The 25,628-nt window shown below is 35.9% G+C and overlaps 1 protein-coding gene across 4 annotated transcripts in view; it reads left to right on the top strand.

Moving 5' to 3' along the window:
* Positions 1 to 23,419, top strand: part of ZNF326 (zinc finger protein 326) — a 35,111-nt gene extending 11,692 nt beyond the window's left edge. Inside the window, exons 3-12 of one of the 4 annotated variants that reach the window (XM_058716640.1) lie at positions 190 to 225; positions 321 to 432; positions 2,841 to 2,982; positions 5,356 to 5,554; positions 11,122 to 11,233; positions 15,174 to 15,321; positions 16,626 to 16,725; positions 18,592 to 18,722; positions 20,523 to 20,618; positions 22,516 to 23,419. In XM_058716640.1, the coding sequence (XP_058572623.1) occupies positions 190 to 225; positions 321 to 432; positions 2,841 to 2,982; positions 5,356 to 5,554; positions 11,122 to 11,233; positions 15,174 to 15,321; positions 16,626 to 16,725; positions 18,592 to 18,722; positions 20,523 to 20,618; positions 22,516 to 22,884 (1,445 nt within the window). In that variant the 3' untranslated portion in view covers positions 22,885 to 23,419. Of the gene's footprint in view, positions 1 to 189; positions 280 to 318; positions 433 to 2,576; positions 2,983 to 5,355; positions 5,555 to 11,121; positions 11,234 to 15,173; positions 15,322 to 16,625; positions 16,726 to 18,591; positions 18,723 to 20,522; positions 20,619 to 22,515 lie in introns of those variants that run through there. The other 3 variants (XM_058716639.1, XM_058716641.1, XM_058716643.1) reach the window with 3 other exon arrangements.
* The last annotated feature ends 2,209 nt before the right edge of the window (positions 23,420 to 25,628 follow it).

Raw genomic sequence — 25,628 nt, 5'->3', positions numbered from 1 at the left:
AAATCTGATTATTCAGTAGATTATCATTTGTGAGGTTTTTTTTCCTTCCACGTCTACTGTGAGTTTAGCTTAAATGTTAATGATGACTTATTATCTCACATCATTGATACGAATATCTTGTGGTTTATGCAAAGATTCCTGAAGAGGGTGGTATATCTTACTGACCTTTTGTTACTGACTCTGTTTTAGGAATGGATCGTGATTATGGCCCCGGATCTTATGGAGGTCTGACATTCAAGGATATTTATCTAAAAATTCTTCTTTTGAGTGCCAGTAAAGGTGAGCATCATTTAATTTTTTTCTTTTTAAACTCTTTATAGGGATGGACCGTGACTATGGCCATGGATCCTATGGGGGTCAAAGATCCATGGACTCCTACCTAAACCAGTCATATGGCATGGACAATCACAGTGGTGGTGGTGGGGGTAGCAGGTAAATTGCTTAATCACTTGGCCAAATGATTAGATGACTATAAGATTCTGGATATTTTAATTTAAGTATTCCTTAGGCATGTTATGATGCTTGAATTTCACTATTTGGTATTGAATAATCACTTTAAATGTTTAGAGGTGTTAGTTAATGGTTATAAAAATTACCTCAGGATTACTGGCAGACATTATTTTAGGAAAACTTCAAGTAGCTATTTTCATTTCACTATAATAGAGTAAGCTTTTCTGTCTGTAGTAGTGAACTCTTTTTTTTTTTTTTTTTTTTTTACTTCCTTTACTTTTAACTCCTCATCAGTCAGAATGTTCTGAACAAATGATATAAAAATGTTATTGGAAATATTATCTGTGAACCTTTTTCTCTATGATTTTTAAAAGTGTCTTTTCTGATGTGGGGTGTTCTGTAAAGCAGCAAAGCAGTCTTTGACTGGAATGGGTTTAACTGAACCAGTCTAGCAACATTCAGTTTTCTGAGAAACATTTAAGGTAGTTATTCTTTTAATTTTAATTTTAGAGTAAGTTGTAGGAGCAAATTGTAATAATAAAATGTTCTTTAAGTCCATATCGAGGTTATTTATTGGCAGATACTACTTAGACCAAAAACACTTGTGCTCTAAGCTAGGAGCATTGTATTAAAGCCATGAATACTATACCTTTGCTTATTTTAATGCACTAGAGTTTAGATTATTTTTATATTTTACTGTTGATACTGTGTAAAGCTTAACACTAGTTGAACTATTCAGGCCTTAGGGTTGACCACATTTCAGGCAAAGAGCATATACCTTTTAAGGCACAGATATTTCTACTAAGTATAACTAGTTAGGTAACATTTGAAACTATCCTCCTTCTTCATAAAATGAAGGATCCAGATTCCTTAAGGATGGACTGAACGATGCTTTACTTCTTTCTGCTTCAAATGTGCCACTATGGTTTAATAGTAGAGGAAAATCAAGAAAATGAACAGATAGAACAATTTTGCTTATGTGATAGATGTTTTAAAAAGAGCTGGAAAGAGGAATAATTTTTATATGGTTACCAGGATTCAGAAATAAATAGTATATTCTATTTAGTGATCTGTAAATAATTGAAGTAATGTAACACATTTAACTGTTTTAATATATCCGTTACTGCCCTATTGCATTGTAAATGTGATGTGGATAAACTATGTAGATGTTATCGTTTATCTCATGTGTAATTGTGGGCCTTTATAAAACTATGTTGTAAGCTATGAAGCAACTTTTGTAATCCATGCTTTGGATTTGTGAGAAGATGATTTGTTTCTTCTGTTGACTCTATTAAAACCTTGAGGAGACGGTGTGCTCCCTTTTTTAGAGTAGTTTTATGTGATAATTTCCTACCAGGAAATAATTTTTTAAATAATTGAAGATATAAAATGTACTCTTTCTCATCTGCCTTGAAAATTCATATGCAGAGGATATATGTTCGTGGTCTTTTACTTTTATGTTCTATTTTATGTGCTTATTCTTCTAGATTTGTTAGATTTGCTAGTCTACAAGTAGAAAGTGACTGAGGATTGATTATTGACCTTACCCAAAGTTGGGCAGGATATCAAATTTTGTAAGCAGAGATAATTCTCCAAATTTTGACTGCTACAGACACAAGCAGTTTTGTTACATAGATTATTAGGGGTGCAAAAAGGATCTCTTCTGTGTCACAAATAGCCTATATTGGTATAGTCTTCAATTTATGTCCCTATTGAAAGCCAAAATATTGTAAATATTTGGTATTTTCCAGTACTAGGGATGGATTCAAAGAAAGTTTGAGTAGTTTGTGAACTTTAGCAAATGACTTTTTCCAAGACTAGGGCTGGGCTTAAATACTGACAGACAAATCTTTTTAATAAAATAGAAAAGCTGCCACAAAGCAGATTTTTAAGCTAAGGTTTACTTAACTCAATTCATATTTAAAAACTGACTCAGATAGCTTTCTATCTGGTCTCATGTTGAACTGCCCAGCCCTAATCAGGGTGTGAATAAAAGTAGAACTGTGCAAACCAGTATGGTATAAATGAATTTTAGTTGATAAATGTCATCTGATAATTTGTCTTTTGAATTGTCTAACATTAGTAAGCTTACTTTTGTTTTTTCCCTCACTGTGCAACTTTTCCAGGTTTGGACCTTATGAGTCTTACGACTCCAGGTCTTCTCTGGGTGGGCGAGATCTGTACAGATCTGGCTATGGTTTTAATGAACCCGAACAAAGCCGCTTCGGAGGTAGTTATGGTGGTCGATTTGAGAGCTCCTACCGGAATAGCCTTGACTCTTTCGGAGGTAGAAACCAGGGCGGGTCTAGCTGGGAAGCACCTTACTCCCGTTCAAAATTGAGGCCTGGGTTTATGGAGGACAGAGGAAGAGAGAATTACTCTTCCTACAGCAGTTTTTCTTCACCCCATATGAAGCCTGCACCTGTAGGCTCTCGGGGGAGAGGAACGCCTGCTTATCCTGAAAGTACGTTTGGAAGCAGAAACTATGATGCTTTTGGAGGACCATCAACAGGCAGAGGCCGAGGCCGAGGAGTAAGTACAACAGAATCTTTTCAGATTCTTTTCACTAGTCACTCTTTTAAACCCTTTCAAGACCACGGTTTTCAACTAGAATAAACACTGTTCATCCCAGTGTATTTTGAAGCAAAGCTGAATCATAAGCATAATTTTTAGGTTGCCTGTAAAAGTTTTTCCAGCACTTCAGAAAACAAGTGGCAGTGTGAGATGATTGTTCATAGTTTTGCCAAATCTCCCTTTATTAAAAAGGTGAGGATATTAGGTTTTGGTCTAAAAGGGGTTAAAAGGAGTTGCATTTTTCCTTGTAAAACACTAGCAGTTTTGCTGGTGGGACAGTTCTTGGATTATTGTAAAAGGTAACCAACCCTTTGGAGTTTTTGAGTAGGTTAAAGGTGCAATGTATGATAAAATGTTTATACTTTGCTGCTAACTCTAGCACATAGAATTTCTTCAGAGCTCCATATTTCACATATAACACAAGGGACTAAAAGTCGGTAATAACAGATGAGGGTAGCTTAGCTATGTTTACATGGTGAAGAAGTTGATATGTCTAATAGGTTGTAGAATGATTTGTGGTCAATATAATTACTAACTTACTCTCTTGCAATATGTCCTGTTGCTGGGTGTTTCGTTTTCCCTTGTGTCACTAGTTTTTACTATTGAGAAATAAGCTCCTACTTGTACAGACATGTCTCTGGCTCCTTCCTAGGAAGTAATCTTTTGTAAATTATTGCTTACATGAGTAAATATACCAGTCTTCAAGTGTTTTATTTCAGGACATAGTATAAAGAGAATGACTTATGTTCTTAGGTAACTTGACTGACATGAAATTTTACTAGTAAGTGTATGTAGATTGTGGAGTTATATAGTTTGGTCATATGAAAGATTCTGTATTTTTGCCTTAATGTAAGAAATGGTTTACTTAAGTCAGTTACTCTTAATATTCTCTTTGCAGAGGAAAGTACTTCTGATAAAAAATGTAGTAGGGCACATGTTTTTGTCTCTTCATTGGCTTTTGGTACATCAGTGTAGTGTGTCCTTTTTGTGTAGAAATTTTGCATTGATAACAGTTACCCTTTACTGATGTAAAATGCATTGCACCTTTAATGGATAATTAATGAAGATATTTCTAATGTGACTCTATAAGTTACCTGGAAACACTAAACTATTCAAGTTTACTAGGTTAGTTAGGGATTCCTAAGCATATATATAAATGTAAGCAACTGATATGTTGCTCTTCCACCATGATTAATGACTATAGGTTAATTGAAAATTGTTGGGGTTAGTAGGCTTTGGGTTTTGAAATTGAAAATCGATTCCAGTTTGAAAATTTGGAAAACACTTAACACTTTTCATGCTGTATTATTACTTTAGGCAAATGATTTTTTTCTTAATGAGACTTCAAATATCAATTTTGTTTTCACAGTAGAAAAACAGGTATTCCTGTACTTTGTGTTCACCATTCTAGTCTGAATGGACTTTTCTTTCTTTCCTCCTGTTAATGAAGTAGATGAACCAACAGGACTTTTCTTTTTTAATCTTCACTTGTACAATTCCCATTGGATCCTTCTCTTCAGATTACTCCTCAGTCTTTATCTTCTAAAAGTAAGGTTAGCAGAATAAATTTCTATGGACATGTAGCCTCTTGGTGTAGTGGATTTTGTTAATGATAAGAGAAGAGAAAGGGACACAAGAGTCGTTTGGTTGCATGACTCTTCGTCTGTAAACTTTTGCTTCTTGGGCTTCTGGGTCAGAATATGTTTCTCTAGGTAAGAATGTGAATGGAACGTCAGATGTAATTCTTTATCTGAAGTGTGTCCTGGAAGTTGATGCATGGTTATGCTTTAACTCTCCTATCTCATACTAATGTTCCATCTCGCCTTCTCATTCCCTTTTTCAACAGGGAGAAATCCTAAATGATTTCTGGATCTTTTTTACTTCAGACTTCATATATGGTCTTCTTTATGCATCTTAGTTTTAAGCCAGGTTTTAGTGAAATAAAGATGTCTTTTTAGGTCTTTTCATGGGAAAACATCAATTAGGAACTCTGAAGAGGAGTTGTCAGAGAGTTGTACAAGTGGTAATATTCTGACAGGCACATTTGCTGTTTATGATCTCAATTTTGAATTGTAAAAATTAAAAAAATAGGTAGGAAATATCCATATTTGTTTTACTGGAAATAAAAATACTAATTCACTGGATTTGAGTTCATGTAATAATTTACAAAGGTTTTCCATGTGTTTATTCAGAGCGGACATGTAAAATTTAGTTCAGTTCTGGGTAATTTTCAGGTGAAAATTATTAGATAGATAACAGGTAAAATTTGTGTGAATTCATACTTTATCTTTAGATATTATGCTAATATTTCTTGATTTCACAAATTTGCAGCATATGAGTGATTTTGGAAGCATTCATAGACCTGGAATTGTTGTTGACTATCAAAACAAACCCACCAATGTGACAGTTGCTGCTGCAAGAGGAATAAAGAGAAAAATGATGCAACCATTTAATAAGCCTGGTGGAACCTTTATCAAGAAACCCAAGCTAGCAAAGCCTGTGGAGAAGATGAGCCTCAGCAAATCACCCAGTAAGTGAGAAAACATAATTGCTATGGCTTATGGTACTTCTAGTTTTTTAAAAAATTAATGCTTTAGATAATTTTTTCATGTTCATATGACAAACTGCATAGTAGTTTCAACTGTAGAAATTAGATCCATTGAATCACCTAGTGTAGTCACTAATCACTCATACACATCAAAATTACCCAGAGACACTTTTTAAAAAAATTTTTTTTTCAACGTTTTTTATTTATTTTTGGGACAGAGAGAGAGACAGAGCATGAACAGGGGAGGGGCAGAGAGAGAGGGAGACACAGAATCGGAAACAGGCTCCAGGCTCCGAGCCATCAGCCCAGAGCCTGACGCGGGGCTCGAACTCACGGACCGCGAGATCGTGACCTGGCTGAAGTCGGACACTTAACCGACTGTGCCACCCAGGCGCCCCCCCCAGAGACACTTTTTAAAAATGCACATGCCTTGTTCCACCCCTCTTCCCTGAGTCCTTATTTAGGATGGAGTCAGATCATCTATATGTGTTAAAAGGCTTCTCACATGATTTTGATTCAAAGTTTTATCTTGGGTGTTATATTTGTTGTTGGAAGGTACTGCTGAGGATGTAGTATTCTCACATTATACAGATTCCCCTTTATGAGGATAAAGGGAAGAAATTTTTCATGGTTCTTGGTACCAGGAAAAGGTGTGTTTCTTCTGGAAATTTAATTTGCTTTTAATTTTGTGGACTGACGACTCTTAGAGACAGTCACATTTTCCATCTGTACATTGTTAAAAAATTGAGAGCCAATCTGAAAATGAAATGAAGAAAACCATTTCATTCATATTAGCATCAAGAAGACTAAATACTCAGGTAAATTTAGCAAAAGTAGTATAAAACTTAAAACAGTATTCAAAACCTACAAAACATTGTTGAAAGAAGTTTAAGAAGATCTAAATAAATGGAAAAACTAAATAAATGGTTCAAAGATCAGAAGATTTAATGTTAAGATGGTTATATTCCCCAAACTGATCTACAGATTTATTAGCACAATCCCTGTTAGAATTCCACCTGACTTCTTTGCAAAAATTGACAAGTTGATTCTAAAGCTCATAAGGAGTTGCAAGGGATCTAAAATAGTGAAAACAGTCCTAAAAAAGTGAAACAAAATAGAAAGACTTACACTTCACCTTACTTGGAAAGACTCAACACTTCTCAGTCATCAAGGCAAAAATAAATATAAAAAAACAAAAAGTAATTCAGTCTACATGTAAAAATAGACAAAATACTTGGTGTATATTATTTTGCTGTTATGTGTTTTCACAAAGAAGTCTGAAGAAGACCTTTTGTTAGCTTTTATTTAGGTACATCCTTGACTGTCATCTAGTTTAGTCAAGTGTACTTGATTTCGTGTAGAGATATGTTACAAAGTTAAAAAATAAAAATAAAATAGCATAGATAAGTAACAGTAATTTGGCTCTGAACTTTTTTTTAATAAAAAAAGCTTTATTGAGATATAATTCACACACCTTGTAATTCATCCATTTAAAGCGTGCCAGTCATTGGTTTTTAGTGTATTCACAGATACGTGCAAATATCACTAATCTATTTGAGAACATTTTCATCTCCTCGCAGAGACCTGGTACCCTTTAGTCATTACCCCCAACATACCCCACAGACCAGAGCAACTACTAACTTACTTTCTATCTTTATAGATACCTGTATTCTAAACTTACATATGAAAAAAAAAAAATTGTATAAAATGTGGACTTCTGTAATGGGCTTCTTTCACTTAGCATAATCTTTTCAGGGTTCATTCAAGTTACAGCAGGTATTAGTACTTCATTCCATTTTATGGCTGGAAATATTCCACTGTATGAACAAATCACATTTTCTTTATTCATTCACTGATGGGTATTTGGGTTGTATCTACCTTTTGGGTACTTTGAATAGTGCTGTAAACATCTGTGTATAAGTTTTTGTGTGAGCATGTGTTTTCATTTCTCTTAGATATATATCTAGGAGAAGTGCTGGATCATATAGTATAATCATTTGAGGAACCACCTGTTTTCCAAAGCATCTGCACCATTTTACATTCCCACTAGCAGTAGATGAGAGTTCTGATTTTTCTATATCCTTGCTATGGCTTGTTATCTATTTGATTCAAACCATCCAGGTGGTATGCAATGGTATCTCATTGTGGTCTTGATTTACATTTCCCTAATAACTAATGGGTGGGCATTTTTTCTCGTGCTTATTGGCTCTTCATATACCTTTCTTGGGAAAATGCACGTTTAGATGTTCTGCTCACTTATTAGTTGGGCTATTTGTCTTTTTATTGAGTTGAAAATATTCTTTATATATTCTAGCCATCTCTATCTCACTTATAGAGATAAAAACACAGACTTAAACATTCAACCTTTATTGATGGGGGAGTGGGAGGGAGGGGAAAGTGGGTGATGGGCATTGAGGAGGGCACCTGTTGGGATGATCACTGAGTGTTGTTTGCAAACCAACTTGACAATAAATTTCATATTAAAAAAAAAAAAAACAAAAAAACCCAGTCAACCTTTACATGAAACAAAAATTTAAAACTTAGACAATAAGAACAAAAAGGATAAAATTAAATACTGTCAGGCTATTGTCAGGTACTCTGATTTAATGCTGTTTGTTTTGATCATTGATGATGAATTTTAATAAACTTTTGCTTTAAGAAAATTATATGCAATGTTGAAAAAAGGATTTAGCTCATTTACTCACCTAGTTTTTGTTGTTTTCTTGTGAGAGAGAGCATGTGTGTGGGGGAGAGGGGCAATGGGAGAGGGAGGGCAAGGCAGAGAGAGAGAGAGAGAGGGAGAAAATATCGATAGATAGATAGATAGATAGATAGGAAGAAGGAAGGAAAAAGAAAGGAAAGAAAGAATGAACACCCCAAGCAGGCTCCATGCTCAGCTCAGAGCCTGATGTGCGGCTTGATCCCATGACCTTGGGACCATGCCCTGGACCAAAACCAAGGGTCAGATGCTCATTTGACTGAGCCACCCATGTGCCCCTTAACTAGTATTTATTAAAAATGATCTCTTTGAAAGCACTTTAGAAACAAGAGGTCAAACTGCCAAAGCTACTTCAAAATATTTCTTTAAAAGTTGAAAATCAGGAAATGCCAACTTCAGCGACAGATATAAACAATATAAATCACAGACATGACACATCAAAAGTAAAAATTTACAAGGTAAAATAGTACAGAACTTAATTTCAAAAAGTTTCAATGACAGAATGATAACCCCGTGTTTTATTGTACATGTGACAACAAAAGCAAATTCAAATAATAAATATTATGTGGGGCACCTGTGTGGCTCAGTTGGTTAAGCATCTCTTAATTTCGGTTCAGGTCATGATCTCATGGTTTGTGAGTTCAAGCCCTGCGTCAGGCTCTGCGCTGATGGTGCAGTGCATTACTTACTTAAGAGAAAAAGAACTAGACATAGACATGTCGTTAAGATAAAAATACTGAATAACTAGGAATGTGTGTTCTCTGGAAGACCAGAAATAGTTTCTAAGTCCCTAATTCTGCTTAGACAATCTAAACTCTGACCATCTAATTGTGTCTTTGTATTTTCCCAAATTCATTCTCAACAGTCACTATTTTGCTGAATATTAGGTCCAGGTAAGTTATAGAAGACATTGAGAGTCTAGAGTAAGATCTGCCATATTCTTCGTCTTTCCTCCATTAAAAGAAAGGTTGGGGGAAGAGGGGTGTGGAAGCACAAAAGCTTTTAATTTTGATAAAGTCTAATTTATCTATTTTTCTTTGGCTGCCCAGTTCTTTTGGGTGTATATCTAAGAATTCCTTGCCAAATTCCAAAGTCATAAAGATATACTCCTATGTTTTCTTGGAAGAGTTTTCTAGCTACAGTTCTTGCATTTAGGTCTTGTATTTTAGCGTTTGCATGTGGCTGTCCAGTTGCCCAGCACCATTTGTTGCAAAGACTGTTCTCTCCCAACAGAATAATTTTGGCATCCTTGCTAAAAACCAGTTGACCAGAGTTTTATGAGTTTATGTCTGGACTCTCAATTCTGTTCTGCTAATCTATAGGTCTGTCCTTGTGCCAGTAACACAGTATCTTGATTATCGTAGCTTTGTAGTAAGTTTGGAAATCATGAAGGGTGAGTCTTTCTATTTTGTTTTTCTTTTTAGGATTGTTGTCACTACTTTAGATCCCTTCCTTATGAGCTTTAGAATCAACTTGTCAATGTTTGCAGTGAAATCAGTTAGAATTCTGATAGGGATTGCATTAAATCTGTAGATCAGTTTGGGGAGTACAACCATCTTAACAACGTTAAGTCTTCTAATCTCTGAACCATTTATTTCCATCTTCTTTAACCTCTTTTCAACAATGTTTTGTGGTGTTTTTTTTTTTGTTTTTTTTTAAGTTCATCCTATATGTCTATCTACCTATCTTCTTATGTATATAATCTCTACACACAACATGGGGCTCAAACTCACAACTCTGAGATCAAGAGTCTCATGTTCTTCCAACTGAGTCAGCCGGGGACGGACCCCTGTTTTGTAGTTTTTAAGTACTGTGTAAGTTTTACATTTCCTTTGTTAAATTTATTCCTATTTAGTTTTGTTGATGCTAATATGAATGAAATGGTTTTCTTAATTTCATTTTCAGTTTGCCTCTCAATTTTTTAGCAATGTACAGATGGAAAATGTGACTGTCTCTAATTGTCAGTCCACAAAATTAAAAGCAAATTAAATTTCCAGAAGAAATACACCTTTTCCTGGTACCAAAAACCATGAAAAATTTCTTCCCTTTGTCCTCATAAAGGGGATTCTGTGTAATATGATAATACTACATCCTCAACAGTAGCTTCCAAAAATAAATGTAATATCCAAGACAAAACTTTGAATCAAAATCATGTGAGAAGCCTTTTAAAACATATAGATAATCTGACTCCATCCTAAATAAGGATTTAGGGAAGAGGGGTAGACCAGGGCATGTGCATTTTTAAAAAGTGTCTCTGGGTAATTTTGATGTTTATGAGTGATTAGTGACTACACTAGGTGATTCAAGGGATCTAATTTCTACAGTTGTAATTACTATGCAGTTTGTCATGAACATGAGAAACGTATTTAAAAGCACTGAAGCCATAGGGGTGCCTGGGTGGCTCAGTCGGTTAAGCGTCCGACTTTGGCTCAGGTCATGGTCTAATGGCTCTTGGGTTCAAGCCCCACGTTGGGCTCTGTGCTGACAGCTCGGAGCCTGGAACCTGCTTCAGATTCTGTGTCTTCATCTTTCTCTCTCTGCCCCTCCCCAGCTTGGGCTTGCGCGCTCTCTCTCTCTCTCTCTCTCTCTCTCAAAAATAAACAAACATTAAAAAAATTTAAAAAAAACCAAAACACTGAAGCCATGGTAATGATATTCAAATGAATGAAGTTTAAGAAATACTGGTTAATCTCAAACTGATTTTTCTGGTGAGTTCAATTTAGATTGTGATCACCAAATATACCTTGCATGTTTAATGCTTTATGAAGTGGGAACTGAAAAGGGAGGATGCAAAAATGATATTTAATTTTGACTCTTGTTGATATCCTAGCAAAAACTGATCCTAAAAATGAAGAAGAAGAAAAGCGACGTATTGAGGCTCGGCGAGAAAAACAAAGGCGCAGAAGAGAAAAAAACAGTGAGAAATATGGAGATGGATACAGGTTTGTGCTTAGTAGAATCTGAAAATTGGTCTTATTAAAAAACAGTTTCCTAGGAAATGCAAATATATCAGTTGGAATGTGAGAAAATTCATGGGGTCAAATGAAAAGGCTTGATCAAAGATACATAGGAATATTTTTGATTCTTGGTATTTATGTGCAGTCACCACTGAGAAAAATAAGAAAAAAGAGTTCCATCCCTAATGGTAATTTAAAAATAAAAAATACCTAGAAATACAGTATTCTTAAAAAAGAAATATGCGTCATGACATGAAGAAAACCACAAAGTCTTGAGATTTGACTACATGGAGACATAGTGATATTCTTGGATAGAAAAACTAAATAGTAGAAATGTAACAAGTGTCATCAATCTTGATTCCAAAGAAGATTCTGTAAAAGAAGAGTAGATGAGTAGGTACTAGCTTTTCTAGATAATCGAAACATTTGAAAGCTGTAATAGTTAAAAATATGTGGCACTAAAAAAAGGCTATTAGTATAATAGAATTATTAACCTCTAAATACATGTGTTATATGTAAGAATGTAATATATAATACAGATGTTGCAAACAAAAGGAGAATTGCTTAAAAAGGGGGGGGGTTGCTTGAACAACTGAACAATAAGAAAAATAGTTTAGATCCTCTTCTTACACCAGTGAAGATGAATCCATTGGATTAAAGAACCTACAAAATGGAAAATAACAGGAAAATAAAATAGAATATTTTAATTGCTGCAGAAGTCTTTTTTCTAAGCTTAAAAGTGGTAGATTAAATTACAAAGGAAATAATGACCACATTAGTTTCAATAAAACTTTACACCTTGAAAACAGACAGACTTGGAAAATATTATAAACACGAGAATGATTAATATCTAAGGTAAATATCACCCAACCAGTATGTTTTAAAAAGTAAAAACAGGATGCCTAATATATGATTGGGTGAAGGAACAATAGCTAGTTAATAGTTTTAGGGGAAACGCTGAAATTCATTGTAAGATAAACTGGGAATTTAAATAATAGCATGGCATTTTATTAGGAGAAAAGAAACATTGATTGACTAACATGGATACAATCAAAGCACACACTTATAATTGCTGGTAACCAAATAATATGGTTTTAACTACTGGGAAGCAGTTTAACAGTCCTTAAAAATGTCTTGAATTTTTTTATAGTCCATGATCTCTCCAGGAAGATAATGTAAAAGTAGAAGAGTTTAATCTAAAAAGATGCCCTTTACAGATCCTCTGTTTCCCTTCTGTCTGACCCTCCGCTGCACACGTGCATGTGCTCTCTCTCTCTCTCTGTCAAAAATAAACATTAAAAAAAAGTTTAAAAAAACTAAAGCTTTGGATATGATATATCTGTGTTAATATACACGTGTGAATTGGAGAAAATGAAAGAACTGAACTTTCATTTAGCTGTAAATATAAATCTCATATAAGCTAAAGTATGTCAGTTCAATTAAATTGTCATTTTAGAATAAGAATCCTTTACAATAGTCTAAAATTATCATAATTTATCAGAGCAGTTTTGCTTTGAGTTAGGAAGGTAAGAGACTGACAATAAATAACTATTCTTGCGATACATTCTTTTTGGATATTTGAATGCTTTCAATATAATGGAGTAGAGGGAGCCGGGGGGAGGGGACAGGGGTGTGAGAGCTATAAACAAACAATAGTATAAAGGGAAGAGTGCCAGAAGAGAAGTACAAAATGATCTTACAGGAGGTGACTTCTCAGTAGGAGTGCAGGAAAATCAGGGAAATGGATGGAGGCAGTATTTGAACTGACTTGGGAATGGTAGGATAAATAAAATAAATGGTAGGAGCTGTTAGGCAGCCCTGGTAGAGGGCATGGCTCGAGGTTACAGCAAGGAAACAGGGACGTTTCATTCATATTCTGGATATGGAAAGCTGTGTAGATTGAACAGGGCTCTAGCGGGGGTTGGCAAGTGTGATTTAATTTGAATATTTAACGAAGACATACTGTGTGCCAGATACTGTTAAAAGCATTCAGTAGGGGGATGGGGCACCTGGGTGGCCCAGTTGGTTGAGTGTCCAACCTCGGCTTAGGTCGTGATCTCTTGGTTTGTGAGTTGGAGCCCCGCATCGGTCTCTGTGCTGGCAGCTCAGAGCCCGGAGCCTGCTTCGGATTCTGTGTGTCCCTCTCTCTCTGCCCCTCTGTCTCTCCATCTCTCTCAAAGGTAAATAAACCTTAAAAAAATTTTCTTTATAAATATTTAGTAGGGGAGCACCTGGGTGGCTCAGTTGGTTAAATGTCTGACTCTTGATTTTGGCTCAGGTCATGATCTCACGGTTTGTGAGATCGAGTCCCACTTTAGGCTCTGTGCTGACAGTGTGGAGCCTGTTTGGGATTTTCCTTCCCTCTCTCTCTGCCCTTCCCTTCTTGTGCTCGCTTGTGTTCTCTCTCTCTCTCTCAAAATAAATAACTTAAAAAAAAATAAAAGTATTTAGTGGGTAAAGCCAACAAGATATAGGAGAGATTAAAAACTTTTTTTAAGGGCAGCTAAAAGTGTTTTGACTTTGTTTTATGATGCTTAAGTCAGTGAAGCCAGTAAAGTGCTGTTGTCTCTTTTAGGAAGTGACTAATTAATTGAATTATTACTGTGTGGTGGGAACTGTTCTAAGGGCTTTATATACATTTTTTTTTCCATCCTCAATGATACTTCTGTAAGGGTTCTCATTGCATTAAGATAAGAAAACTGTGATCCAGAGAAGTCAAGTAATTTGCCCAGTGTCTCACAAGGGGGCTCTGATATAAACCCAGCAGTAGGCTCCAGATCCCAAAGTTTTAACTAGGAAAATTAATATAATAGTGATATAAGGAATTAATTAGAGGGGCACCTGGGTGGCTCAGTTGGTTAAGCATCTGACTTCAGTTCAGGTCGTGATCTCGCGGTTGGTGAGTTTGAGCCCCGCATTGGGCTCTGTGCTGACAGTTCAGAGCCTGGAGCTTGCTTCAGATTCTATGTCTCCGTCGGTCTGCCCCTCCCTGGCTTTTGCGTGCACTCGCTCTCTCTCTCTCTCAAAAATAAACAAACATTAAGAAAAAAAAAGAATTGGAAAATGGAGACTAGAGACAAACCAATGAAGAAACTATTGTTATAATTCAAGGAAAAGGAAATAAAAGGAATACATAAGATAGGAACACTTTATAGGAGAACAAAGGGAAATTCATATTGGACTGGCTTCTGAGCTTCTAAATTTTTTTTTTTTTTAATTTTTTTTTTTTTTTAACGTTTATTTATTTTTGAGACAGAGAGAGATAGAGCATGAGCGGGGGAGGGTCAGAGAGAGAGGGAGACACAGAATCAGAAGCAGGCTCCAGACTCTGAGCTGTCAGCACAGAGCCCGATGCGGGGCTCGAACTCACGGACTGTGAGATCATGACCTGAGCTGAAGTCGGACGCTTAACCGACCAAGCCACCCAGGCGCCCCCTGAGCTTCTAAATTTATTTAGCCTTGTCAGTCATCCTGAAGTGGTCCTTAGAAGGTAGGATTTTTGGTCACCCAACAGCTCCAAAGGAGTGAATTATGGTTGTCTGATGTTCACCTGGCTTTGTTGGTTATTACCTTAGTGGACTGCAAGCTTGAGAGTGGAACAGAGTATAAAAATAAGTAGTGGAACTTCGGAACTTGGTATTTTTGGAAGTTTGCTTTGGCTTTATAACTCTTAACTTGAAGTGGATAGCTTAGGACTAGATTAAATAGATCCACTGATTCCATTATTTGCAAAGTGGTATATAATAGCAGTGTTGGCCAAATATTTAAAGAAATACTGTTTTTTCTGACTTCAGCTAAATTTAGATCAACCATAAGATGGTATAAAGGAAATCATTTATTTTGGTAAAATTAGTTTTATTGGCATGGTCTTATGAACTCTCAGTAAATAAGGCAATATTTAAGGAAAACTTTTTTTTCTTTATAGAATGGCATTCACATGTTCATTTTGTAAATTCCGAACGTTTGAAGAAAAAGATATTGAGCTACATCTGGAAAGTTCTTCACACCAGGAAACATTGGATCATATTCAGAAACAAACCAAATTTGATAAAGTAGTTATGGAGTTTTTGCATGTAAGTAGCTGTTTTTAAATCAAGAGGCACTTTATTTGTATTTTAATTTCTTAGTTTTTCAGTTTCCCACCTCTCTTCCAAGTTTCTAAAAATTTAATTGACTACTTAGAGAGTTTTTTTTAATACATGAGATTTATTGTCAAATTGGTTTCCAAACAACACCCAGTGCTCATCCCAAAAGATGCCCTCTTCAATGCCCATCATCTACCCTACCCTCCTTCCCACCCCCCATCACCCCTCAGTTTGTTCTCAGTTTTTAAGAGTCACTTAGAGAGTTTTTTTTAAAAAAACTAGATGTGAATTCCTCTGTAAAGATTTTAGATTTGTAATTTGAAAGAATATTTTATGTTTTTACAGTAGTTTATGGCAGAGGTGTCAGGAAAAAGAATTCCTTTAACACCTGATTATTGATGCAGAATCAGCTATCATAAGTTGAGAGTCTACTGTGTACCTAGTGTTGTGCTGGGTACTTTCATTCATTATTTCATTTGAGCATCATCACAGTTCTTTTTTATCATGAAAGATCATGCTCAGAGCAGTGTAGTGACTCTTCCAGTTAAGTGGCAGTCTGAATTCAGAGCTAGAGAGCTGATGTCTGTTTAGTGTCCTTTCTGTTATCAGTGTGTGGTCACTAGCTCAACAGTTTTTCTTGACTGTTTAACAAAAGGTGCTATGCAAGGACTGAAGACACAGATACCACCCTTAGTGAACTCAGAGTAATTGGAAAGAACACACTCATTTATACACAGATGACACAGTTAAGTCGGAGGGCCAGGAGTGAGGGTGTAGGCAGGGGGGTTTGGAAAAGGTGAGGATAGTTGGGGCCAGGGATGTTTAAGGAAGAGGCTAGAGCTGGACTGCTAATTGTACATATAGTTACTTTGGGCAAAAGACATGGAATTGTTAGGAGGTTAGAAACACAGTGATCATTCATTCTTCCCCATCCATGCAGAATTGTGTACCTTTACAGAAATTTCTTTCTGTTAATTTCATTCCTTAACTGGTTCCTGTCATTTAGGACTTTAATGTACTACCTGCCCTGAGAAGACCTCTCTTAACTCTTCCAGCTCTGTTTGATTTCTCTTGTTCTTTATGCCTAAAATACACTTTGAAAGTGAATATTTTTTGTAAGTATCCCAGTAATTTATTTGTATTTGTATTTAACGATAGTCTTTTTCAACTGAATTATAAACTCCTTGAGGACAGATATTAGTTCTTATATAACAGATGTTATCTTCCATAGGCTGAGTTTGATGCTAAGCTCAGTGAAAACTTTTTGTGTTTCTTCCTATTTTGTTTTATAGGAATGTATGGTGAATAAATTCAAGAAAACATCTATTCGTAAACAGCAGACAAATAATCAAACAGAAGTAGTTAAAATAATTGAAAAAGATGTTATGGAAGGTAAGTATTTAAACAAAGTGTATTAGAAATTAACACATATATTTTACTTACCATAATCTATTTCAGTGTAGATGCTGCCCACTAGTGTGATCGAATCATATGTGGTAGCCGTGAGTAGGTCATCAGAGGTGACCTCCTTTTCCTCTTGTCATGTTTACGAATTTATCACTACCTACCATTATGTTTCTCACTTCAGTTTTACAAGAAAAATCAGCTTTTCCTCTAGGTGGAAGTGAATTCTTACATTCTGTCTTCTCACTTCTCATCTCTTTAAGGACTTTTGCTCAAATAGTGAACTCTTCTGTTTTTCTGTCTTTTTATTCCTCTTGATTCTGTCCCTGAAACCTATGCTTTCATCTTTAAAAAAGAAAAAAAAAACTACATCTTTTAAAAAAATTTATTTTATTTTATTTTATTTTATTATTTTATTTTATTTTATTTTATTTATTTTATTTTATTTTATTTTTATTATTTTTTTAAGAATTTATTTATTTTTGAGACAGAGAGAGCAAGCAGGGGAGGGGTGAAGAGAGAATCCCCAGCAGGCTCTGTGCTTTCCACACCGAGTCTGACTTGGCTTGAACTGAGATCATGAACTGAGCTGAAATCAAAAATCAGATGCTCAACCAACTGAGGCATCCAGGTGCCCCTCTCTATGAAGCTTTTAGAAGTTGATATTTCCCAGTATTCTGTTTTCAGTTCCATGATCTTCTCTTTTTATATTCCTTCCTTATGATTCATCTAATCTCAGAGCTTAAACTATCTCCTCTGTGTTGATTACTTACATACTTCTGTCTCTAACACAAATCTATCTTCTGAACTCTTCTCTTGAACATCGAGATGCTTATTGGCCTTTCTCTTCAGCAGTCTTACAAAAGGAACGTATCAAAAAAATTTTGTGTGCTCTTTGGGTTTATTCCACCCCATTAAGAAAACAAAAACTCAGAAGACTGGTCTTTCATTTTCCTTGGAAGGTAGCCCCACCATCTAAGCCACAAGTATGAAGTTAGTCCTAAGTAATTTTACTTTATTATATCTATAACATTGTATCTTATTGGTTCTGTCTTTTAAATATCTTCCAAGTCTGCTTCTTTACCTCTTTAAATATTGCATCTGTTCAAGTCTTTATCGTTCTCTTGGCAGTTGTATTATTTTCCCAACTAGTGCCCTTACTTTCAGTCTTATCTCTTAAGTCTACTACATGACTGTAGTACTTCAAGAAGTTTAACTGGGTCTCCATCCTCTATAGGATAAACTTCAAATTCCTATGCCTGGCATGCAAAGTTCTCCATGATATAGTCCCTGCTCTTTTTGTCTCTTTTGTCCCTTCTTTATTCTCAGTGCCCCAGCTATATTGAATTACTTGGAACTCCCACAAAGTGCCATTTTCTCTCACCTTTCCCTTGCATACATTATAACTTCGCTTGTAATAAATCTTGATCACAGTTTTCAAGGTCCAACGTATATTTTGTTTTTTGTGAATCCCAATTTTGACCTCTTTTTCCCTATCCTTGCCTACCCATATTCATTTTTATGGAAATTCTTTTTTTTAGTACAAAAATCAACATTTGTCTTCTTTCATATTATATATTTGGGGGGCAGACTCCTGGGACTCAGAGCAGGATTGTAGAATATGCAAGGAAATATAATGTAATTCTGCTTTATAATTTTAATCTGTTATCCATAGTTTTAATCTATATATGCAGATTTATGAAACGTAGTAGAAAAACTCAACCTACATATCTTGATCTTCTTTTTGGAAGAAGGGGGTATAAATAACCATAGAAACGAAATAATAAAAACTCGTTTTGTCAAAAATAAGAATATATGAATCATTACTTATTAATAACTTGCTTTCTTTTGTAGGTGTTACTGCAGATGATCACATGATGAAAGTGGAGACTGTTCACTGCAGTGCATGCAGTGTGTATATCCCTGCTTTGCATAGTTCAGTGCAGCAGCACTTAAAATCTCCTGATCATATCAAAGGGAAGCAGGTAAGTTTTGACCTGTCTTGATGAAGTCATTGAAATGTTCATTAATCCTTTATTGTCCTTTAACGTCTGTTGTTTCACACCTACCCGCTTACATACAGTCCTATTAATCTCATGTGTGAAAAACTGTAAAGATAACTAGAGAGGCAGTGTAGCATAGTAGTTAAGTTAAACATGGTGGTTAAGATTGGGCTCTGGAGCAAGAAGTCCTGGGTTGAATCCTGGTCCAGTACGTGATGTGTTAAGCAAGTAAATTAGCTTTTCTTTGTCCAAGTTTCCTTATTTGTAAAATGGGGATAGATAATCATTCTACTCTTGCATGACTGTTTAAAGATTAAGTTAGTTACAATAGAAAAGACACTTAAAATAGTGCCTGACACATAGTGTAAGCATTCAGGAAATCATAGCTATTGAACTGTTTTTTTCATTAACACTTTTTTAAGTTGGTTCAAAACAGTTTTATGAGAGAGAGTGTGTGTTTTAGAACAAAACGGAAAGATTTAATCATAACCTACATTTTTCTGATGGCTGGGAAAAATAAAAAAAACTAGCATTACCAGTTACTATCTACTGTTACATTTTTGAGTAGAATTTACTAAAATATTCTAGGAAAAATGTACTGTTTTCTTTTTGATTGGCATATTTCTGCTTCTAAATTGGTTGGTTTTATTTAGTCCAGTTTATTTCAAATAAATGTTTATATTGTGAGAAACTAGCTTGTTTGAGAAGCAAACTTAAAAATTCAAATATTACAGGCTTAAGTTTTAAATAGAGCACACCTGGGTCTTAAATTCATATTTTGTATTGATGTGATTTTCATTTAACTTAGACTTTGTTAGTCACTTTGAGCACATATAATCTCTTAAAAATCTTCGTCCTTTCTCTTCTCTTTTGGCATTCCCTTGACACTTTTTTGGCAACTAGACATTTTTTTTTTAATTTTTTTTTTAACGTTTTATTTATTTTGAGACAGGGAGAGACAGAGCATGAACAGGGGAGGGTCAGAGAGAGGGAGACACAGAATCTAAAACAGGCTTCAGACTCTGAGCTGTCAGCACAGAGCCTGACGCGGGGCTTGAACTCATGAACCACGAGATCAAGACCTGAGCCGAAGTCGGCCGCTTAACCGACTGAGCCACCCAGGCGCCCCCAGACATTTTTTTTTTTTTTTTAACATTTATTCATTTTTGAGAGACAGAGACAGAGCGTGAGTGGGGGAGGGGCAGAGAGGGAGGAAGACACAGAATCTGAAGCAGGCTCCAGGCTCTGAAGTGTCAGCACAGAGCCCGACGCAGGGCTTGAACTCATGGTACACAAGATCATGACCTGAGCTGAAGTCGGATGCTTAACTGACTGAGCCACCCAGGCGCCCTGGCAACTAGACATTTCATATTAACCTGTCCTCCTTTGTATAATGCAGTCTTAGGCTAACTATAGCCCAGAGGAAGACTATTCTAGCAGTATGAAAAATTGTTCTTTCTCTTTTGATAGCATGAAAATTAGTAGTTAGAATAGTTAGGGTGGGGGAAAGTGCATGTTTAGTAGAAAGGAGAGCAACTGTTTAGTAGACCTAGATGTGTCATATGTAGTAACTGAGTGAATGAGTCTGATTGGCTTATTGAATCTTCATTATGTTAATCATGGATGGTTTAGATTGTGGTCACAGTAGTTGTTGCTTTATAGCTTAATTTGCCAGGAGAGAAATAATTTAAATCTAGGAATTTGAGCATACAATGTTGTTTTAATTATAGAAATATTCATGGCATGGTTTTCAGGTACCTCACTGTGTTCTATTTTTCATAGGCTTATAAAGAACAAATAAAAAGAGAGAGTGTCTTGACTGCTACAAGCATTTTAAATAATCCAATAGTGAAGGCGCGATATGAACGTTTCGTTAAGGTAAGACTTTAGGGCAAAACCTTTTTAGGTTACATTGTAATATCTTTATAATCAAATGATGACATAGTAACTGATATTTAAATATAGTGCAACATTAGGAAGACTTTTACTTAATATCTTGCATATAGGTAAAAACATTGTTTTTCCTAATTGTTGGGATTTGTTGGGAGAGGGAACAAGAAGTCATTCCTCTCTCATTTCTTTCTCACCGTGGATCATTTGAGAGAGATTCAGGAGTCTGATAGCAGATCATAATGTTAGCTTTATTCTTGATTTTTAAACAAAGGAGGACTTGAGGGTTATGTCTTAACATGTGTAGTTACTGTGGACCTTAAGTTTATTTTATTTTGAGAGAGAGAGAGAGAGCTGGTGTGAGTGGGGGAGGGGCAGAGAGGGAGAGAGAGAGAGCATCCCAAGCAGGCTCCGAGTTGCCAGCTGTGGAGCCTGATAATGGGACTCAAATCCACGAACTGTGAGATCATGACCTGAGCCGAAACCAAGAATCAGATGCTTAACTGACTCAGTCACCCGGGTGCTCCCTGTATTTCACTTCCAAATTAGATAAACTTTTATCTCCCCAGCTTCTGTTAACTGGTTCAGCCAGACAGCAGTAGGCTTCCTTAGCTTACCACATGTGCATATTATGTAGAAAGTACCTAAACTAAGGAGAACTCTTCTAGAATTTTTTACTATGAATGTGATCCGTGGACCAGCAATATTGGTATTTCCTGGGAGTTCATTAGAAATGGAGAGTTGCATTTGAGCAAGATCCCAATTGATTCAGAAACATGTTAAAATTCAAGAAGCACTGGTGTCGAGTTACTCAATGGTATCCCTTTGTTCAGCTTTCCTGTCTGCTGTGTTCCCTGATGTTATTCCCCAGAACATCCTCTGCCCATGGTCAGCTCTGGTCATGTCTTAAAAACTCTTTCAACTTTCAAGTGCTCTCAGTCTGACAGAATATCTTTTTAAATCTTTGTCCTATGAAGATATAATCAGTTCATCAATTTATCCCATTTCTTCAACTGCTTCTACCTTCACCCCCTCGCCTGGATACTCATGGTCAGTCCTTCCAACAATGCAGTGCTGCCATTCCAAAAGTCCTCACTCATTCTTCCACCACTTACCAGTTCCCAGCACTATGCCCTCTGTGGTTAGACTGTCTTCGCTGCAAGTATCATGGAATTGTACCATTGCTGTGTTTGCCAGGTTTTTGCTGCAGTTCACAGTAATTTTGCGCATTACCAACCAATGTAATGTGCTTCCTACAGTGACTGTTTCAAAGCTTTTCCATTTTTTTTCTTTAAAAATTTTTTTGAATGTTTACTTATTTTTGATACAGAGAGAGAGCATGAGCAGGGGAAGGGCAGAGAGAGAGGGAGACACAGAATCCGAAGCAGGCTCCAGGCTCTGAGCTGTCAGCATAGACCCCGACGCGGGGGCTCGAACCCATGAACCGTGAGATCATGACCTGAGCCAAAATCAGACGCTTAAGTGACTCAGCCACCCAGATGCCCCAAAGCTTTTCCACTCTTAACCTGTTTTCAGAGATCCTACCACAGAAGTACATTGAATCCTGGTGTAATTGAGTAGGACATAAATCTCTATCTGTTTCTACCAGAACCCACATATTTGCTTTTGTCATATGCATATGATTTTAGAAATTAGGTTAGGAAAATGTGGCCTTTAAGCGTTCCAGTTTATGGAATATAAAGAAATGACTTCAGTAATTTATTTATCCACTTTGGTATGAAATAGGTACTGAACAAATATGTCATGATTTGTCATAAGTTAAAAAGCTTCAGAGTGTATTTTTGATGTTACAGCAAATAAAAATTGCACTGGTAACAAAAATGAATATGCTGATTTTAAAAGCTGTTTTTCCTCATGTTTTTAGGGTGAGAATCCTTTTGAAATTCAAGATCATTCTCAAGATCAACAAATAGAAGGAGATGAGGAGGAGGAAGAAAAGATTGATGAACCTATTGAAGAAGAGGAGGAGGAGGAGGAGGAAGTGGAGGAAGTGGGGGAAGTAGAGGAAGTAGAAGAAGTGGAGGAAGCAGAAGAAGTGGGAGAAGGAGGAGGAGTGGAGGGAGCGGGAGACACAGAGGAAGCAGGGGACCAGGAGGCAGTGGGGGAAGGAGAGGCAGCCGGGGAGGGAGAAGCAGTGGGGGAGGGAGGAGTGGGGAAAGGAGAGGAAGTAGAGGAAGAAGCAGCAAAGGAAAAGCCTGTTGACTTCCCTGTTGACCAACCTGAAGAAAATTAAATAGAAGGTATTAGTCAGATTTAAAAGAAGCTTTAAATTTCTCTTGTAATGTGGAAAAGGGTAAGAATTTTAATAGTTTAAAATATGAGAGTTAACACCCATGTTGCATGCATTCTACACATTCAGATTTGTTTTATATAATTTCTAAATGTTTGGCATTTGTTTAATAAAAAGAGGGTAAGACTATTTTAGTTTAGTTTTTATAGTTACCAACTTAGATTAGATAAATTGTTTGTATAATTTTTAAGCTTAATTTTTATTACTTTAATTGGTGTTAAGGATAACAGATGTGTATTGTTAGTATATCTATTCTAATCATTTGAACTTAAATGCTGCTGTTGGGAGTATATATTCAAGTGTGCATTAATGTTTTCAATACTTACCCTAGAAGAGATAAATTGGGCAAGTATTTTGTGCTCTGACTGTGTATTTTTTTACTGCATTGGACATTGAATAGTAATTTGCGTTAAGATACGCTTAAAGGCTTTTTGTGACCATGTTTCCCTTTGTAGCAATAAAAAGGTTTTTACAAAAACTCTTTCCCTGGATTAGCAATTTTAAATGAAATGATTCATCAATTAGTATTTAAAATGAGATTTTGCCTTAATGTAGGAGTTTAGCTCACTGATATTTCGAGATGATTGAGATGAGTTGAAGAAGAAATTTACTTCCATCATTTTAAAAGTACTACTAAAATATTTTTTAACATATTTCAAGTTGAGGTCAGTCCATAACTGACTTGTTTATACTTGTTTTAATTCCTTTCTTTTCTTTGTGCCTATGTCAGATCTTGAAATCTTGAAAATACATTTGAATACAGATGATTTTTTATAGTTGTGTTAGTTCTTTTGTCATGTCTGTTTGTAGCTGAAGAACCAAGAAGCAAAAGTAATCACTTTTCTAAAAAACAAGTATTTCTTCCCTGAATATTTCTCTCCTTTAAAAAAAAAACTTTTTATAGTTTAAAAAAACTTCTTTCAGCTTACATACTGAAGAAGAGATGAGACTGACAGATGGTCTATTTTCTTTAACTTTTTTTTTTTAATGTTTATTTATTTTAAGAGAGTGAGGGCAGGGGAGGAGCAGAGAGAGAGGGAGACACAGAATCTGAATCAGTTTCCAGGCTCTGAGCTGTCAGCACAGAGCCCACGTGGGGCTCGAACTCATAACCTGAGCCAAAGTTGGAAGCTCAACCGACTGAGCCACCCAGCTGCCCCCAGATGGCCTATTTTCAAATGACCATCTATGTCACTGAAAAATAGTGCTCTTATTTCTTTGAATCTTTACTCTGGAGGGGGACTCAGTGAAATAAAATAGCTTCTCAAAATACTGAGGCATTGAATGGATGAATATATAGGAATATTAAGTAATCTTAAGGCATTGAGTGTGTGAATATATAGGCATTTGTAGAATTTCACTTTTTTGCATACAACAAAACTTTTAAAATTACATTTTTGGAGGCTGTGTTGTGGGCTAGATTTGCTTATCTTTAAGCTTTAAGTCATTTGTATCCATTTACAGGGATTTAGAGCCAAATATGACTGGAGAAAATTGGGATCCTATCTAAGAGTCTGTATTTACCTAAATAGGCTTCAGAAAGCTTTTGCGCTCAGAAGTTAAAATTTTAAGGATAATAGGACTTGATCGACCTTCTGTTTCTCATTTATTTAGTTTCTACTTTATTTAAAAATACTTGTGGAAGGGTAAGGTAAAAAGAGAACAGATCCCTTTGAGGTATAATTAGTGGGTTCTCTTGGCACTAAGTGGGTGTTTTTTTAAAAAAAGAATGTCCCTAGCAATTTGAGGTTTTAAACATTTGGAAAGAATCCTGAATAACAAGAATCTGTATAACAACTTCTAAGTAAATGTTTTATTTTATTTTATTTATTTATTTAATTTTTTTAACGTTTATTTATTTTTGAGACAGGGAGAGACAGAGCATGAATGGGGGAGGGCCAGAGAGAGAGAGGGAGATACAGAATCTGAAACAAGCTTCAGGCTCTGAGCAGTCAGCACAGAGCCCGACGCGGGGCTCGAACTCACGGACCGCAAGATCATGACCTGAGCCGAAGTTGGACGCTCAACCGACTGAGCCACCCAGGCGCCCCTGTTTTATTTTATTTTAATTTAAATTTAATTTTACTAATTTTTAAAAATGTTTATTTAGAGAGTGTGCATGTGTGTGCAGGAAGGGCATAAAGGGAGAGAGAATCTCAAGCATATACCATACTGTCAGTGAAGAATCCGTCTCGGGGCTCAATCCCACAAACCACGACATCAGGACCTGTGCCAAAATCAACAGTTAGACACTTAACCAATTGAGCTACACAGGTGCCCCAGTTTTATTTGTTTTTTAAAGATTTTAAAGTAATCTCTACACCCAGTGTAGGGCTCAATCCCTGAGGTCAAGAGTAGCCTGCTCCACCTACTGAGCCAGCCAGGTCACCTATAAATGTAGAGTAAGAGAGAAAGAACATGTGGGTAGCAATACTTGTGGGAAACATACAAAAACCTTCATTCAGACTAGCTTATTTGCAAAGTATTATTAATAAAGTATATTTTGTTAATTGTACTTAATTTAGAAATTCAAATTTATGTATATCCTGTTAGATAATTTGTAGTTAGGCAATTTATTTCATTTTTTAAATGTTTTTAATGTTTATTTATTTTTTTTTTATTTATTTTTTTTTAATGTTTTTTATTTATTTTTGGGACAGACAGAGACAGAGCATGAACGGGGGAGG

The sequence above is a fragment of the Neofelis nebulosa genome, chromosome 2 (genome assembly GCF_028018385.1).
Source record: "Neofelis nebulosa isolate mNeoNeb1 chromosome 2, mNeoNeb1.pri, whole genome shotgun sequence".
Classification (NCBI taxonomy): Eukaryota; Metazoa; Chordata; class Mammalia; order Carnivora; family Felidae; genus Neofelis; species Neofelis nebulosa.
This window is presented reverse-complemented; position numbering and strand designations above follow the sequence as displayed.